At 41.0% G+C, this 18,319-nt stretch overlaps 1 protein-coding gene across 2 annotated transcripts in view; it reads right to left on the reverse strand.

Annotated features, from left to right (window-relative positions):
* MIOS (meiosis regulator for oocyte development) overlaps nt 1-18,319 on the reverse strand; it is a 148,802-nt gene that overhangs the window by 85,897 nt on the left and 44,586 nt on the right. For both annotated transcript variants that reach the window (XM_069211726.1, XM_069211727.1), the window contains 3 exons: nt 16,390-16,455; nt 12,256-12,414; nt 8,303-8,455 (listed from right to left, as the gene is read on the reverse strand). In XM_069211726.1, the coding sequence (XP_069067827.1) occupies nt 8,303-8,455; nt 12,256-12,414; nt 16,390-16,455 (378 nt within the window). The remainder of the gene's footprint in view (nt 1-8,302; nt 8,456-12,255; nt 12,415-16,389; nt 16,456-18,319) is intronic.

Here is an 18,319-nt window from a genome sequence, read left to right on the forward strand (position 1 = left end):
AGGGCAATACTTTGAATTGGTAATGTATTCCTTTGAATACAAACCTTAGATATTTCCTGTGTGATTGATGGATTGGTATATGGAAATATGCGTCCTTGAGGTCTAGGGTTGTCATGTAGTCGTGTTTTTTGAGCAATGGTAACACTTCTTGTAGTGTGACCATGTGAAAGTGGTCTGATTTGATGAATGTGTTTACTACCCTGAGGTCTAGAATTGGTCTCAGTGTTTCGTCCTTTTTTGGTATCAAGAAGTACAGTGAATAAACTCCTGTGTTTATTTGTGTGCTTGGTACTAATTCTATTGCATTTTTTTGCAGTAGTGCTTGAACTTCTATCTCTAGAAGTTGTGAATGGTATTTTGATAAATTTTGTGATTTTGGTGGTATGTCTGGAGGGAATTGCATGAATTCTATGCAATAACCATGTTGGATAATTGCTAGGACCCATGTATCTGTAGTTATTTTGTCCCATGCTTCGTAATATTGATGTATCCTCCCCCCCACTGGTGTTGTGTGGGAGGGGTGAGTGACGTGTGAGTCACTGCTTGTTGGTAGTGGTTTTGGGGCTTTGAAATCTTCCTCTATTCCTAGGAAATTGCCCCCCTCTATACTGGCCCCGAAAACCTCCCCTGTACTGTCCCTGGTAGGTGGGCGGTGCGGACTGTGAGGTGCTAGCTTGTGTGGCTTGACCCCGAAACCCTCCTCTAAAAGGTGTTTTGCGGAAGGTGTTATAAGATCCTCTGCTCTGCGGGGAGTAGAGTGCGCCCATGGCCTTGGCAGTGTCAGTGTCCTTCTTGAGCTTTTCTATAGCTGTGTCGACCTCCGGACCGAACAGAAGTTTCTCGTTTACTGGCATGTTAAGCACTGCCTGCTGAATTTCTGGCTTGAATCCAGACGTTCTGAGCCATGCGTGCCTACGGATGGTAACCGACGTATTAATGGTTCTTGCGGCCGTGTCTGCTGCATCCATGGAGGAGCGTATTTGATTGTTGGAAATGTTTTGACCCTCCTCAACAACCTGTTTTGCTCTTTTTTGCAGATCTTTTGGGAGATGTTCAATGAGATGCTGCATCTCATCCCAGTGGGCTCTGTCGTATCGCGCTAGCAGCGCTTGTGAATTTGCGATGCGCCACTGGTTTGCTGCTTGGACAGCAACCCTCTTCCCGGCTGCATCGAACTTCCTACTTTCTTTATCTGGGGGAGGTGCATCCCCAGAAGTGTGTGAGTTTGCCCGTTTTCTGGCAGCCCCTACCACCACAGAGTCTGGTGGCAGCTGAGAGGTGATGAAGACAGGGTCCGTAGGAGGCGCCTTATACTTTTTGTCCACCCTAGGCGTCACTGCCCTACTTTTAACTGGCTCCTTGAAAATGTCCTTTGCATGGCGTAGCATGCCTGGGAGCATCGGCAGGCTTTGGTAGGAGCTGTGGGTTGAGGAGAGGGTGTTAAATAAAAAATCATCCTCTACTTGTTCCGAGTGTAGTTCCACATTATGGAATAGAGCTGCTCTAGCCACCACTTGTGAGTAGGCTGTGCTGTCTTCCGGTGGTGATGGCCTAGTTGGGTATGTGTCTGGGCTGTTATCAGACACTGGTGCGTCGTACAAGTCCCACGCATCCTGATCTTGGTCGTCGTGGCTCATGGCGGTGTGAGCTGGCGAATGTGACGGGGTGTAAGTTGGCGAAGCCGGAGTTACAGGTGGAGGCGAGGGAGGAGGTGTTACCTTTTGTGTTGTTTGTTGCTGAGGAGTAAACTGAAGCGTTCTCTTTCGTTTGACAGGTGGAAGGGTACTGATCTTCCCAGTCCCCTGCTGAATAAAGATACGCTTTTGCGTGTGATCCACGTCAGTGGATTGCAGTTCTTGTTCAAATCTATGTTTCTTCATTTGAGAAGACATAGAATGCTCTTCGGTATAGGAGCCAGAAACAGGGTCTGATGTCGCTTTTTTCGGCTCCGAAAGCCCTGTCGATTGTTTTTTCGGCTCCGAGGTAACCTTCCTCTTTTTCTGTGCCGAAAATTCTTGGCCTCTATGGTCTTCGGCGCCACTGTCTCGGCGTCGATCGGTGTCGACACCGAACTCTCGGTGTCGATGCTTCTGTTTAGCACTCTCTCGGTCCCGAGGAGGCTGCGTGCCGGTGTCTCGACCGAAGTCGGACGATCTCGACACTGAATGGGCCTTTTTCGGTGCCGATTGTTGGTCACCGAGAATTTGGGTGGAGCCATGGCCGGTTGGCAGTGGCGTCCCCTGGGCCTTCTTTCCTTTTTTAAGGTTTGATCTCGACGTCTTACTCACAGTTCTTGTAGAGTGTAGCTCGTCGGAGTCTGAATCCTGGATGGAAAAGGATTCCTCCTGTTCCTCTTCTGTCTCGAACTGTGGACGCTCTTTTGGCGTGGACGCCATCTGGAGTCTTCTCGCTCGACGGTCGCGCAGAGTTTTTCGGGACCGGAACGCCCGACAGGCCTCACAGGATTCTTCGCTGTGCTCGGGTGACAGGCACAGATTACAGACCGAGTGTAGGTCCGTATAAGGATATTTGTTGTGGCATTCGGGGCAGAATCGAAACGGGGTCCGATCCATCGGCGTTGTCCTCCACGCGGTCGGGCCGACTAGGCCCCGACGGGGTGCCGAAATCTACCCCGAAGGGCACCGAGGCGCTTCGATGTTGAACGCGTCGTCGTATGAGTCTATCTCTAACCGGATCGCAACGATACCGTCGAAAATCTTCCGTCTTCAGCTATCTTTCCGTTCCGAAACTCGGAGCGACAGGAACACGTCCGAACCCGATGGCGGAAAGAAAACAATCGAAGATGGAGTCGACGCCCATGCGCAATGAGCACAGAAGGTGGAGTCACTCGGTCCCGTGACTCGAAAACACTTCTTCGAAGAAAAACAACTTGTAACACTCCGACCCAACACCAGATGGCGAGCTCATGCATACCATGTGTATCTACAGCGACAGATGCCATCGAACTATTTGTTTTCAAATATGCAATCTGATTCTTCTGCATATGTATGACTCACTGAGATGTTGAACTGTATTACCGGTAATGTGAAAACGCAAATAAAAACAATTAAAAAAAAAGTATAATTCCTACAGTAAAACAAAACAGTAGTTCCTTGACCTACTGGGTTATCACTTAAAAAGGGCTATGAGGAAAAGCTTTCTTTTGACTCTGCTAAGTTCCACTTGTAATCAAACTCCTCATATGCAATAGTCCATTCATAGCCTATATATTTAAAGGAACTTATCAGCACATAACTTCTATGTGTGTGGTAAACTCCTGCAAGGCCAACTTCAAAGCTGCCCATAAGTAGGATTCTATATCAAACTAGCCCAATTTGAGGATTAAAAAGCCACTCAGGCCATTATGCTTAATTTAAAAAAGGCATACCCCCTGAATAAACCACAATATAGATGGGACACAACAGCGAAGACAGAATATCAAAAATAAAATTGACAGGTAATTAAGTCTAGGTTTCTATACCAAACGCAACATGTATGTGCCTACGTGTTGCATATAGCTTCAAAGTACGTCTGTATGGAGGAGGAAAAATTAAATCTATACCTCCCTATATGCACTTGTCTTTAGATATTTTGTCTCTCGATTCTCGTACTACAATATTGTGGGTGTCGATGTTCAGTAGTACAAACTTCAATGAAAAATGTCAGACCCAGGTGGGAGATTCTGTTAGGTATACAGGAAAACACATGTTGCTTCTAAAACAAATTACAATGTGGAGCAAGAAAACAACACAGGAATTAAAAATGCATTCCCGCATTAAAACAAAAAAACAAAAAAAAAGAAATTCAATAAAGGCTACAACAATTATGTAATTGCTTAGCCTCCTACCCAGGCAACCGAAAATGTTTATTCATTCACAAAAGGTGCAGTAGCTGCACCAGTAGTTGATGTAGGAGGAGCCTCCTAAGTTAATTCTGCGGTTTCTTTTATCACAGTGTGATAAAATGCTGAATACCTTATAACAATGACTACTTAAACAAATGAGCTTCTGAAAAAACAAGTATCTGGTCTCATCGTGTGCTGCGTTGTCGGAGACAACTGCAACATCAGCAGCTTTTCAAAGACATGTACGTATCAAAGTATTTTTATGTGAGCAGTGTGTGGCATTACAGCAAACATACACAAAGCAAAAGCTGAATGAAAGACAAGTGAGCACAGCAGCAGGCAATGCCCAGGTGGCTTATGCAAAAACAGAGAACCATGGCACTCCCATTGCCAGTCTTAGCAGGCAGAGTATGTTGGTGGAAAATGAACAGGATGAATGGTACAATATATCAGGAGAGCAATATGTAGGGTGTCAACTTAGTATGAAGAAAGTTTGCTTGCCAGCTTCTGGTCTCAGTCTCTTGAGTAGCCAAGGGGTTGAAACAGGCAATAGAACTGTAAAAAGCAATTGCTAGCAGGATGTATGCCTGTGCATACTAATGTGTGCGGTTATGTCTAGGTGAAAACACTGCTCATTGTATGGTTGTTCTTTGCCTTCTACTAAAGTGCAAAGTTTTCAATGACTGGATGTATGCTGTAATATCCACCCTTGGAACACATTTTTCAAAAACTGTTCTGCCATGGTAGAATCTCATGCACTCTCCTTTTTCAGTCCCTGACCATTCACGGCACTAGCACATTCTACTCTAGTGGTAAAATGTATGCCCAAATACATTTAAAATTCACCACCCGCCACTACTTACTCCTTTTACCAGACCAACACACTGATATGCTAAACAGAAAAAAGGCCTTGCTGGTCTTGGAAAAGGAACTAGTCTCAGGGCCACAATCCACTCCCTTAAGAAATTCCCACTGGGCTATAAAAATCAAAGATTTGTTTTTTCCAGGGAAGAGTGAGTAGCTGGAACATTCTTAAAGGGAGTCAAGCAAGCAAGTTCCGATGAAGGCCATGGTATACCGGGAATTTTTCTAACTAACTCATTGAACTGCAGAAAGAAGGAGGGCAACTGGCAAGAGAATTTTCAGAAGGCTCTAAAATTTGTCTTATGGGGGTAAGGAATGGACGGGATCCTATAAGCGGACAAACTCTACAAGTTTCTTTGATATTTCATCTCCTAGCCTCACTACATCTCCTCTTTGGTCCGTTTAGACTACAGTATATTGCTTACTTTTGATGGGTTTAAATTTTGGTCAACCTCTAGTTTTGAATGTTGGCATTGTGGATGTGTGGTATATATTGAATATAGTGCTTAAATGCCTTCTATAATTTGACTTGTTTCTCTGTTCTACTTGTGTTTGTTGAGAATAAAAATGATCCTTGATCAGTGTCCTGATACGGAACAATTTTTCCTTGCTTCTTTAAAATAAAGTGAGCACTTTATTAAGGACATAAAGGCAAATGCAGCCACACTGCAAGACTATTCACTAATGTCACTTTTGACATTACTTGCTCTCCACACAGCCTTTCTGTTATTTGGGCAATGGTTTCTACCTTTGAAGTTCTCAATCAAAACAGGGGTAAATGGTGCAGGAGAAAGTTGAGAAGTTGTCCTTGAGTAGTGGTGCGGCTGTGGAGAATTCAGGGGTGGTGAATGACAAAGAAGAATAAAAAAGACACACTGGCTGACCCAGGTCATGAGATACTGTAGTACTCTTGACTGTGCAGTGGCCACATCCCTATGGTTCTAACCCATTAATTTCCTTCATAATGTTTTCTGGGAAATGTCATTATTTCATATTGCTTCTGTGCTGGCTACTGTCAGAAGTAAATCCAATAAAAACATATTTCTAAAATCTGTGTTCTTAACAGAATTAGGACTTTCATTTATGACAGGCAGGGAAAAAAACTATTTATGTTGGGCGTTTCCAAAACCAATATTAAAAAGGCACGCTTAGGTCCTGGGAGTAAAACCAAAAACACAAAGTATGAAGCATAAAAGGCAGGGCCACTCTCATCTACTCCAAATATAGACTAAAAAGGATGCTTACAGGACCAGAATAGGAAATCTTAATTCCATGACAAAATTATTCACAAAACCTTTAAACATGGTACCATTAACTGTATCCTGTATATGGTTTTTAAATGTGCTGCAGGATAACTTCCAATAAACTATTTGAAGTGAATGCCTGACATCGTTACAATAATTTTTTGTAGGACACATAGTTGCACCTCACTTAGCAGACAGCATAGTGAGGGTCAACTTATATAGCCTGCACCAAAAGTCTCTGTTGAGACAAAAAAAAAATATAGCAGCATACAAAATTGGATTAGCAAGAGACTTTCTCCATTGGCTATGTCTCCATCGTTCCCTTGCGGTTACGTGACAATGATGAAAAATCTGGGAGACTGCTTATTTTGTGCAATACTTTCATTGTTGCTCCTGCGAGGTACCCATTTTTTTTTTTTTAAGACCAATAACGTCCTTCATGGTGCTGATTTAAGACTACAATGGAAGAGGAAATCAGCAGAGAATTATTCTAGGGGGAGTTTTTAACCCCTGTTTTAAGAATATTTTAGTACTTTATTGATAGAATGAAGATTGACTATTGTTGCAGTTAGGGTTTTTTTGGTCTCATGTTATTATGTACTCAGTTCAAATCCCATTAATCCATTTTCAATTCATGAAGCTTTGTTTTATAATGAATTTCATACCGGTATGCTCGTTTCTAGATGCCATTTCTTCTTCAAAGAAAAATCTGCTATTCTCTAGTAAACATACAACTCTTCCAGTGCAACCTTCTTTGGGTTAGAACAGTGTTTTTTTAAATGTAGGTTGCGACCTACTAAATAAAGGCGCCTTTAAATTTCGTATTGATGTTGTCACATTTGCTGTGCTTCAAAGACAAATGTCAGGCTACGTCCTCTGACAAATTGCTGCTATGTTATTTTACCATGGGAGTTGGTGTTTACAAACTCCAATCACTTTGCAGTCAGGGAAAGAAAAGTAAAGGGAATGATGTGACAGTCTTGCTACGGTATAGAAAGCGTAAAAGAAAAGGTTGTAGGATGATTTTTATTTTTTTTAAACACGAGATATAAATACATGCAAATAAACTGTACACATTCATCAGTTAGGAAAGCAAAAATAAAGCACACAGGGCCTGATTCTAACTTTGGAGGACGGTGTTAAACCGTCCCAAAAGTGGCGGATATACCACCTACCGTATTACGAGTCCATTATATCCTATGGAACTCGTAATACGGTAGGTGGTATATCCGCCACTTTTGGGACGGTTTAACACCGTCCTCCAAAGTTAGAATCAGGCCCACTGTCTTTTGCAATTCTGAAGCGTGTTAGAAACAAACATTTTAATAGGATCAAAATCAAGACACTTAACAAATGATAAATATTAATAGAAACCCAATTTCTATACTTTATCATTTGTGCTCAATATAGATATATCACAGTAACACTAGGTCTGTGAAAATGTAGTGGCCATTGCAGTGAATAATGTGCCACCTGTAAATGACAGTGTGCTAGCACATGAAGCTATAGTTACATTACAAATTTCACCTAATGCTCATTAAAGCTAGGCATATAGCGAATGTTTATTGTTCTATAAACTGGGTTGTTGTTTTAAAATCTTTGGGAAGCACTGGCTAAGAATATCAGCATTGTGCTAGCTTCAATTAAATGTTTGGGGTTTCACATTAATGGAAATTCAAGAAACTGACTTCTGTCCTGTCCGTCAGTGGTGCAACACCGCAAAAGTTTAAAGAGGTGTTTTAATGCAGTTCACGTTATATTCATGTCATGATTTTTACCCATCACATAGTATGGTATAGGAACAGAACCGTAACCATTTAAGTTGGTCTATAGGCTGATGTTTATACAGCTTTTTTGGTCTTAAATCATAAGCTAATGGGTATGTACTTACATGAAGATCTACTGTCTAGTTTAAGCACCTAGTAAGCTAAAAACTAATTATCGGATTTGAATTATCCTCTCATCCATGAACAAACCAGACAAAGGAAGTTATGGTTATTTAAATGTGCAGTGTTAACTTTCACTGATAAAGCCCATATTATTGCCATCATCATTTGGTAGACTCAACTCATTAAAAGCTCTCTTGCACCATGACATACATGTTGAACCATCTAAGCACTCTACCACTAGAGTTAGAAAACCTATTGCTAATCTTGGTGATCAGCTTTATGCTGTTTATCTTGCACAACCAACTGAATGATTCCTTAAGAGCAAACATTAAAACCTGAATACTTGTGATCACTTGCAGGGGTAATCTGTCATTGCATGCAACTGAACAAGAACACCTCTGGAAGTGCACAACAGATAACCTTTTTAATTGAAAGTTAATATGAAAAATGACTTTACATACCTGTGCTAATGGTTTTGAACTTGGGTCTAGTTTACTTCTGTGGATATCAAACTCTGCTCGTTTGTGCCAGAATCGCCACGCATCTAGTAAATTTCGATAGTTCTCAATCCAATATTGGACTCGCTCATCCCTCAGAATGTCTGATGGAGAACCCTAAGAAAACATCTTATATAATCAGAAACACAACAAAGTAAAAAGTCTAATCCAAGGGGCAATGTAAATTAGTATATCTATGCCTAGTATAATGTTACCCTCAACATACTTAAGAGCATAAGAGTCTCACTTTAGATGCAGTTATAATATAACTAAAGGCATTCTACAGCATTTTCCCCAGTGTAGCTTCCACTGAAAACCTCAACCTCCAAATGCTTACTGCTAGAAGCAGTATAAATGATTTGGTATTTCGGCGATAAGGGGAAAGTGGCAATAGAAGTGACCTAGTAACAATTTATTTTCAAGTATCAGAAATATTACTGCAGTCAGGCTTTAATGTAGATATTTGTGGGACAGCTATGTTAAAGAAGTGTAATTAAGTATAAATACAAAGAAAACAAATAAAGGTCAAGCAAAGGGCATTAGCTCGTAGGATTTCATCCTGTTACTATACTAGAATCTGTGATAAGCTTTTACAGTTTATCACAGATAGAAACCAGTACCAATCAAATGAATCCCATTTGGGACTTGGAGAATGACTCTGTTACATACCGATGGAGCAGATATTTTATTTGGTACAAAGCTGAAGCAGACCTATCCTAATCTCTAATGCCCTTAAATGCGAAGTTGGGGCAGGTTTCCACAACTATACAAGATGTCTTTAAATGGCAGGTGAATCAAATCTATTTGTGACAATGGGGTTTAATAATTATTTCATCTGCAAACAGCACATTCCTTCACTAGTACAATAGAAATGCCCTATAAAGATCACAAGGGTGTTTGTTTTCCTCCCCAAAGATAATTCCCTTTACTTGCCAAGGGATCTTAGAACATGCTGAAACTGTTCATCCATCCTTTGCTACTAGTGTGTTTTAATAGGTTCCACCAACTTATGTTACAGGTTTCTGTATTGTGAGTATTGATCCCCTCGAAATGTTTTAGGGGTAGTCAAACCTTAAGAGTACTTTTCCCCTCCTTTTAAAAATATTTTGGATGTTGTCTTTCCCCAATATGCTCAGGTTTTCTGGATTTCTGAAAATCTTGCTTAATTAAAGGATACAATAGTGGATAGCTCTGAGATTTTTCCACCTTATGAAGTTCTACTCTGCCCCGTCTAACTTACCAGACAGTGACCCAAGTATTAAGAATGAAATGACGATTTGATCTTCTGGTGTGGCTAACACTCCTAAATCCCAGACTACATTGCTTTTACTTCACATGCTGGAAGCATCACATTTGCTCGACCACCAGCCTCCTTGCTCCCAGCTTGCACTCCTAAATATACAAAATAAAGTAAATGCAACTCTGGGTACAGCTCCTGGGTTCTGAAGGAAGGGGCTGTTATTATATAAGGCTTTAGGTGCTGAAGAAAGATTAAGAAACACAGAGGAAATGCCTTATCCCACTAAACAGGAATATGTGAGAAGACATCTAGACAAAACGCTCTGTGAACTAACCAGTGGGAAAGAGGTTTAAGAGTGACCCAGCGTCCTAGGCTAACAGGGCAGAAAATAAAATTTAATTTTTTTCAGATAAGGGGGGGGGGGGTTGTGTGGAAAGCACCATTACAGTGCATACAATTGTTTAGCAGCAGTTCACTTAATTTTAGAATTGCACAACTTCAGCAATTCCAGCTTGAAAGCAAACCAGAAAAACGTACACCAGAAGAGAAGCACTCGTCTCATGTCTGTCAGCAGCCGTGTAAAAGACAGACACAAAACTTGAGTTCCTAATACATAATGCAAACCCCAATATGAAAGAGACTTCAGTGAGAACAGGAAGGGGTTATCACTTCTCATGGGCAAAAACAAAACATTGAGTCTGGTGTAGTGAACTGTGCCATTAGTCCTGTCAATGCCAATGGCATAACAAGACGCTGGAGTTTACTTAACTTACTTGCAAAATCTGGCACAGATTTAAGGCCGTGCAACTGTGCAGAAATCACAGGTGGAATTTGCCGTCATCGGTCTGTCAGCCTGCAAATTTAGTTTTGATGTAAGTTCATGCTTAGTCTTTTGTCCAGGTGGGTGGTTTAGTTTAGTGCAGTGTATGGTAAAACATGAAGAGCTTTTTTTTTAAAATACATCAGTATGTGTTTCCAGGGACATTCTGGGTTAAAAAAAATTGTGGGATCGAGACTGGATTTTGCCAGTTCTTCTTCTTAACAAACATGTAGTATGTTGCTGAGAACTGGTGGGGGCCCAGCTCATATAAGTAATATTCAGCGAGCACTCCACTTTAATGTAAAGCACCAATCTATTCAAAACACAAACATTTGTCCTTGCAGCAGTTTTTGCTATTCTCAAGGTTGTGGTCAATGCTAACCTGCACATCCAAAGAACACCATTACGGTGAAAACATTGGAAGTAGGGCAGTCAGTAAGCATTGAGGATTTAGTAATCCTTCGCAGCCCTTTGGATGAAGGTGAAGAATTACTTTTTTATGCAACAACCTGCATTCAAGACAATGGCACGCTATAAACCTTGGGCGTCAGGCCTCATTAAGACCCTGGCAGTTTTAAGACCGCCAGGGTCGGGTGGTGGTCAGACTGCCACATTACAACTGTGGCAGTAGCACAAAAGTCGGACCACCAGATTGCCTCCATATGAGGGACTGGCGGCGCTGGCAGTCCTAATCCACCAGGGCTGTGCTGCAAGCAGCGCTGCCCTGGGGATCACGCCCCCCCTTTTCCACCAGTGGTTACATGGCGATGGCACTGCCATGTAACTGCTGGTGGAGACTGGGTGCAGGGGGCCTCTGCAATGCCCGTGCTCTTGACAAGGGCTGTGCAGAGGCCCCCGTGGCCAGCCCCGTCATGATGGTCACTGTCTGTTTTGCAGACAGTGAACATTGCGACAGGTGATGGTGCACCCTACGCACTACAGCATTGCTGCCGGCTCTATTATGAGCCGGTGTCAGTGTAGTAGGCCGTTCCCCCACTGGGCCAGCGGGCGGAAACACCGTTTCCGCCTGCTGACCCAGCAGGAGACTCTTAATGGGGCCTGCAGGAAAGCGGCTGCACTGGCAGCAACCTGACCGTCGGGACTTTGGCAGATGGTGGAAACCGTCCGCAAAGTCATAATGACCCCCCTATATGTGGGGTGGCTAGAGAGACCTAACTTACAATAAAATTCCATCTGTTTAAGTGTTCTACAGTACAATAAACTGACTGAATCATGACATGACAACATAACTGGACTTAGATTTGCACTTATACATAAAAAATATTTCATGTTCAGAGTACTATATTCAGTAATTTTACAGAATTTCAACACATACTTTAACAAAACAAATGTTTCATAAGGTGCAAAACCAAGCAACCAGAAACCAATGTGCAATCCCCATGCAAAGTGAATAAATCAGTAAAGACACAGCAAAGACTCCCAATTAAACTCTGTTTTTAATTAAATGGAAGCATGATTCTTTGGCTCAACAAATTATGTCCAGCATTAGATTTTTCTCTTTGTAATATCGTATTATGCAACTAGTAGAAATGGATTCAACAACCATTTTTACCCGTCACCAATTATCAAATGAGACCTTTATCAGAAAAATTGATTTAGAAGAGGCATCCAGGGCTAGTTCGGAGAGAGAGCTTCCAAATCATCTAGCGACAGTGAGCAAATGGAATGGCATAAAAAACATGAATGGAAAAAGCTATTTCACTCGGATGACAGTAAAAAGCGTATCATAGAGGCAAGACTTCAGGTCACCAACAAATACTGGAACTGGCATCAGTCAATAGGTCAGCAAACTAGAGAAAAATATTAATACAATAAAAACACAAATAAAACACTAACCTGTAACATACAGTAACTGGCTGTTTGGACATCCCCTGTTCTATCAACATAACTTTCCATCAGGTCAACACCATCTTTGGTTAAGCCAGTTAATAGGATTCCTTCCAGATTTCCAGCTTCCTTCATTTCATTGGTCATTTTTTCAATGTACCGGTTTAACTACAAAGCAAAACCAAATTCAATGATTTTGCAAAGTGAAGTTGGAACAGATCATGAAATAAGACATTTAAAATCTTTAATTATTACAGAACAATTTTATTAAAGATCTAATCAGGATGTCTAAAATAGCCACATATTAATAAACAGAGATCAGTACTTTCACAGATGAAATCAATAAAAGAAGACTGGTGCTTCAGATCACAAGGTAAAGCGCTGCTTTTTATTTATTCTATAACTAGCATTTTCAGGTACTGCTTCTTTAGTTTCCCAGTGTGTCCACCCAGTACGGTTCGAGGGTGCTGACATTTTTAGATCGGACTTGAAAGCAAAACTGTCACCAGACCTTATGTGATAAACAGAAAAACAGCTTTAAAAAGTAAAAGGAAGGGAGGGGCTTTGACGCCACCTACAAATTGATTACCTTCAGTACAGCATCGGATTTGGGCAGAAGTTGTATTAGTTCACACAAAAAGTAGTTCAATTGCCTCTGCTGTTATTTTTCATGTTATAACTATAATACAATAATTTGAGCAGGTCAAAATTGTATGAAAAAGGCTTTTTTAAATGAAAGAAGTAGGGACATGTTTTATCTAGGTTGTTGATGCAATCCAGGCAGTAAATGTGTTGATCTGCAACTCCTAGTGGAGGTGTCTTACATATCAAATTTAAACTGAAGAGCAGAGAAGCTCTCCAAAACAACAGGCACTCATGCATTCTCCAACAACAAACCAAAAGGAAAACAGGTTCCAGATATTGAGCCTTCTCTGCACCAGCTGCCTTCCTTAGCCACCCTCATCTCGGATTTCAGTAACTTGAAACTTAAAAAGAAAACTGCACATGCTGGCCAGTGGGTAGAAAAACTCTGAACTGCACTTGCAGCATGTCAGTATTGTGCACCAGCACTGAGTCAGACAAAAATGTCTCCCTCATTCGTCTCACCTCTTGTGTGTTCTGCACTCTGCTCAGTGACAATGCACCAGAAACAAGAGGAGCTCATGTACTACATCTGTGTGGCTCCATCCTGATGTGCAATACCTTGTTAGACTCTGTTTTCCCTCCACCAGCACCACCATTACAGGCTGATGTTGTTTGTTAAATAACAACTGGCTGCCAATCAATTTGGTCTGTGGAAGCAATGCAATACTACAATTCTCAGAACAGAGGAGCTGCCATGACCTCAACACCTCAGCCAGGGGAGAGGCTAATACTATGCTTCAGAAACACCTCCTTTTGTCCCCGGCACAGAGCCAACGATGAAAGGAAGTGTGAGGGGCAGGAAGTTCCACTTGCATCTATTGCTAAACTATGTTCATTCTATATTAAATAATCTGCCAATGCAATTAGCCTCAGGCCAGCATCCACTGTAGTATTGCTTAATAATTTTATAAAGTGGGAGAAAAGTAGGTTTTACCTCCATAAGCTCCAATAGTTGTAAGTCAATGACAGATTCATAATTTATGGCCAATTGCCTTTTAATTTTACCACAGACACAGCCCCCATTAGAATACCCTGACATTCTAGCTCTGGTAAAAATAATTTGCATTATTTGCTATGTGTTTCCACCGTGGTTGCCTGTAAGTGAGGCTTCTGAACAGGTGTTATTAACGACAGCAGCCTTTTTGAGTGGTATCATGTGGGATTTTTTTTTACATGACGGCATTGTATAGTGATGGATAAAGCGGTCCTTTTGTCCTGGAAGTTTTGGTTAATTCACCTCCAGTGCAGTGATGCATAGGTGAGTGGAACACATTCGCATATTGTCTACAAGTGTTCTACAAAGAAATCTGCTCTTTAGGAGCACAATGCCATCACTGCTGGCGGTTTGGGATCGACCTAGCGATTTTGATTTTGGGAAGGCACACAGTACATGCCTTGTGAATACATAACTGCTATTCTAGATTTCAGGGACTTTTCTTCACTGTAAACTTTAAATAAAACTTTCAAAACAACATTTAAGGGTTATGTTCCAGCGCTGCAAAATCACTCGTGATTTCCCAAGTCCCCTTATTGCATTGTCAGTACAGACGATCTGTGTCCAACATAGGTCCAAATGGACCAAATTCATAACAAAATGGGTGGATAAAATTCATGTAGAGGATCTTCATTCTCACTTATTGAATGACAGATATGTGGAAAATCTGAAAAGCTCGACACTGATTGAACGCTTTTTAGGGGCTTTGACTTGTCTGTGGTACTTTTCATCACTGTAATGCAGCCATCACAGGATTACAGTGCCCATCTGCCTCTGAGGTTTAACCTGGTGATGACAGGACGAAAGTTATCAGTGGTTGCATATACTAAGAATATTTATTTGAGGGACCACTGTTGTTAGAGTTTCAAAGTAGCCATTACAGAAACATTCAGCAAAATAGCTCTTGATTTTTTTTGTTCACTTCACCCCTCGTTTGAGGTTTGTGCCAACCCCGTTATTTGTTTTTCCAAATGTAAATGTTGCACACATTTCATTCAGAACACGTGCCTGTATTGAAATAAGTGTGACTGTTAATATCACTCTTAGTGGTGATGTAACGTGAATGTATCTTCTTCTCAAATCAGAACAGGCAGCAGCAAAATGTGGAATATGCATTTATGGGTTTATTCAGGTTTTGAGTGAGCACATTGAATTTTAATGTATTGTATTGTTTTATACAGTGCTCATACTAACCCAAGATTGCTTGCGAGCACAGAGAGAGGGAGATCCACTAGCCCTTTAAACAAGTGGAGTGACCAGGAAGTCTTTAGCTTGACAAGAAGATCTTCTCCCTCTTTTCAGTGTATTATAAAATCCAACTCCAAGAGACAAGAGGCAGAATTGCGTTACAAGGGATGGAGTACAGCAAAAGCCTAGATTTCCCCACCAGACTGTGTACGCAAATAGAAGAAGATAGTTGTTGGAAGCAGACCTTTGATCATATTGCCCAGAAATACAATGTTGTACTTTGGCTTTGAATAGAAAAAGGATGAAGCATGTCTAAGGTATACCAGCGCTGTAAAAACAAACTATTTTTATATCTAAAGTTTACAACTTGTACCTAGTAACACATGAAAGCTAAAATGTTTCTTTGGCAGTGCTGGTTAACCCATGGTATGCACAAATGACTCTTCCTATTGGAGGATTAGGCAGCTTGTCACAAAAAAATTCTTCTGACATGTAGAATTGTGGATACATTGTCCATCGTGTGTTCTGAAAAGGACAGCCTTGCTCTGAGGTGCATAGTGTATCAACTTCTATATAGCGTAAAATAAGGTTAAACTTATCTACACTACCATAAGTGAAGCGAACTCGATTTCTCCCTTTTGTTTAGTATGAATCTTCTTACAATTAAATGTTGGATTCTAATGATTACATTTCATATTTAAAGTTCAGATGGTCATTTGCAAGACAAATGGCATTTGTACTAGCTCTTAGGCCCTATAGTCTGGATAGCTTATTCCCTACATTTAAATGTAACATTTGCATCACACAAAAGTGTTTATAGCCACATGTCACTTCTATAGGTTCAAGACAAAGTTTGCAGACACGCATTCTGAGGATTCTTCTAAAATGCTTCCTCTACAACTCTACACTTCAATGACAATACATTTCTTCACACAGATAAATTCTGAGGCAGTTTGATAACCCACATCAAAGGAGTGTGTCTGAGTTTTGCAGCAATGATCTTTGTAAATCCTCGAGCTGGAGCACTCCATGACCATTATTAATATATTTTGTCCAAATAAGGCAGGATGTCCCAACCAAAATGGACCCGAAGATTGAGAGAGATACGACTACACACTTGTGTCTCATTTTTTAACTGGGGCCATTCAGGGATTACAGGCCCTGCAGGTGGCGGCTGCAGTTAATATTAAATCTCTGACTTGTAGACATTTGAATGTAGGTTCCCAGACCACTGTTACTACTTATATAAAAAAGGGAAATAATGAACTCAAAGATAAGTCTCCACATTACAACAATCCAGTTTTAACAACCCTTACCTGAGCGTCACTGAGGAACATGCAAGCAAAGGCTACTCGATCCCGTACTGCCACGTTATGTTCAAACTGAAAAGGAATAACAACAATTATGTCTAAATAAAAGGATTAGAGCAGAGTTAGAGAATGTAAAACGTATTTCATTTTCATCAAGTTATAAGATAGGGTATATAGTTCAGTTAGTTGTGCACATTTCCCACTTTTTATTTTTTTTGTTGCAATGATCAGTGCATTCTGTTAGTGTCTGGCCCTGGCTTCTGCTTTCCTGGTGGAGGGCCATCTGCCACAACTGAAGATCCCCACCTGGCTGGCAGTGATCTCTATGCCTACAATTCATTAGCTGTTATGGCGTATGCACAGTAGTTTGAAAAGTGAATACCATATTTTCATAGTCCTACTTCACAAACTTTATTTGTCTAAAACAAAATCCGAAAGCAGGGGTTTGTTTTACAGGTAAAATGACCCTAGTGATCAAGGAACATTTTTTGTGTGTGCGTCAGGGTCATTGATTGATTTCCCTGCCTAGCACTTCCAAGCCGTACATGGTAATTTATGGAAGGGAAATTACATTGAAGGTGGGCAGCTCCTAAATAGTGTATGGGCACCAAAACCATGACATGGGGGCTTTGTAGAAGACAGGCTATCAGTTCAAGGGTTTGTGATGGCAGGTGCAGCTGATCCGTCATCATGGGAAACTCAGCCATTTCCCCACCTCAAAATGCAGTAGAGGAACCGGAGGCAGGCAAGTGAAATAGCAAAGTGAAAATGATCCCCATTGTATTTTAAGGGTAAAGGCCCTTTTCTGGCGCCAGCTAACAGGCACCAGAAAATAAATTAATTTGTAACTCTGGCCCCATACCACCAATACTAGCATTTTATTTGAAAAAAAAAGCAAAACACTGCATTCTAGAGCCCTACTTAAAGATTTAATTAAGAATGAACAGTACACTCACACAATTTACAGGATTTTTTAGAAAAATCTTTCGACTGGGAATATGATCAGATTTATATTTTGAACTAAAATGTATTTAACCCAAATTTCCAATTTAGGATGCTCTCCTTCTTCCTCAACTTTACAATGTTACAGCTTGATGATATGGGAACAATTGATGGAGGTAGTTCAGCTAGAGTGAGAAACATACTTAATTTGTAAAAACAATGTATAACAAATGTTTGGGGTCCCTTCTGATCCCTAAGTGTTATAGTTCCCAGATGCCATATTTACAGACACTCAAGGGAAGACGATTATCAAAACCTCCCCGTTGGAAATACTATGCAAAGCACTTGGAACCGAACCAGATCCACATTCTAAATATGAGCATCTCTTCACCAAAATATTTCTGTGTGTTTGTGTGCATGTGAGTTGGGGGGAGCGTGGTTACATCAGCCCCAGTCAGACTAGCTTTACATTGGCAAACTATTCATCTGCAACAGCTGTTCCTCTCAGCTCAGCATAATCATGCCGATGGGAGAAACCTATGCTGCTGTGCAGTATGTTGCACATTGCTGAACAATGTACCTGTATAGGGTGTGTTTACCCGCAAGCCGTAAAAGAAAATTTGTTAACAACCATTGACGTAAAGCCGCTAAGGTCCAACTCCATATTAAGTAGGCCCCTTTTCCATCTTCGGTAACAGAAGTCGCAATCTTCTCAATTTTAGGTCATGGCAGTCACCATTTTTACCTTGGTGCACTTAGGCCATCAAATGTAAAAACAACAAGGTGATGGATGGAATGCTCAAATTAATCTCAGCCACTGGGCATGGTGGGTGAAAAACGATGGATTGAGATGCAGCCCCAAGTTGTTGCCAGTGGCGGAGATTAATTTGAGCATTCCATTCATAACCTTGTTGTTTTATTTTCATTTGACGTCCTAAGTGCACCAGGTATGCCAAAACCTGGGTTTCCCAGGCTCACTGTGGCACTGGAACCA

The sequence above is a fragment of the Pleurodeles waltl genome, chromosome 10 (assembly GCF_031143425.1).
Source record: "Pleurodeles waltl isolate 20211129_DDA chromosome 10, aPleWal1.hap1.20221129, whole genome shotgun sequence".
Classification (NCBI taxonomy): Eukaryota; Metazoa; Chordata; class Amphibia; order Caudata; family Salamandridae; genus Pleurodeles; species Pleurodeles waltl.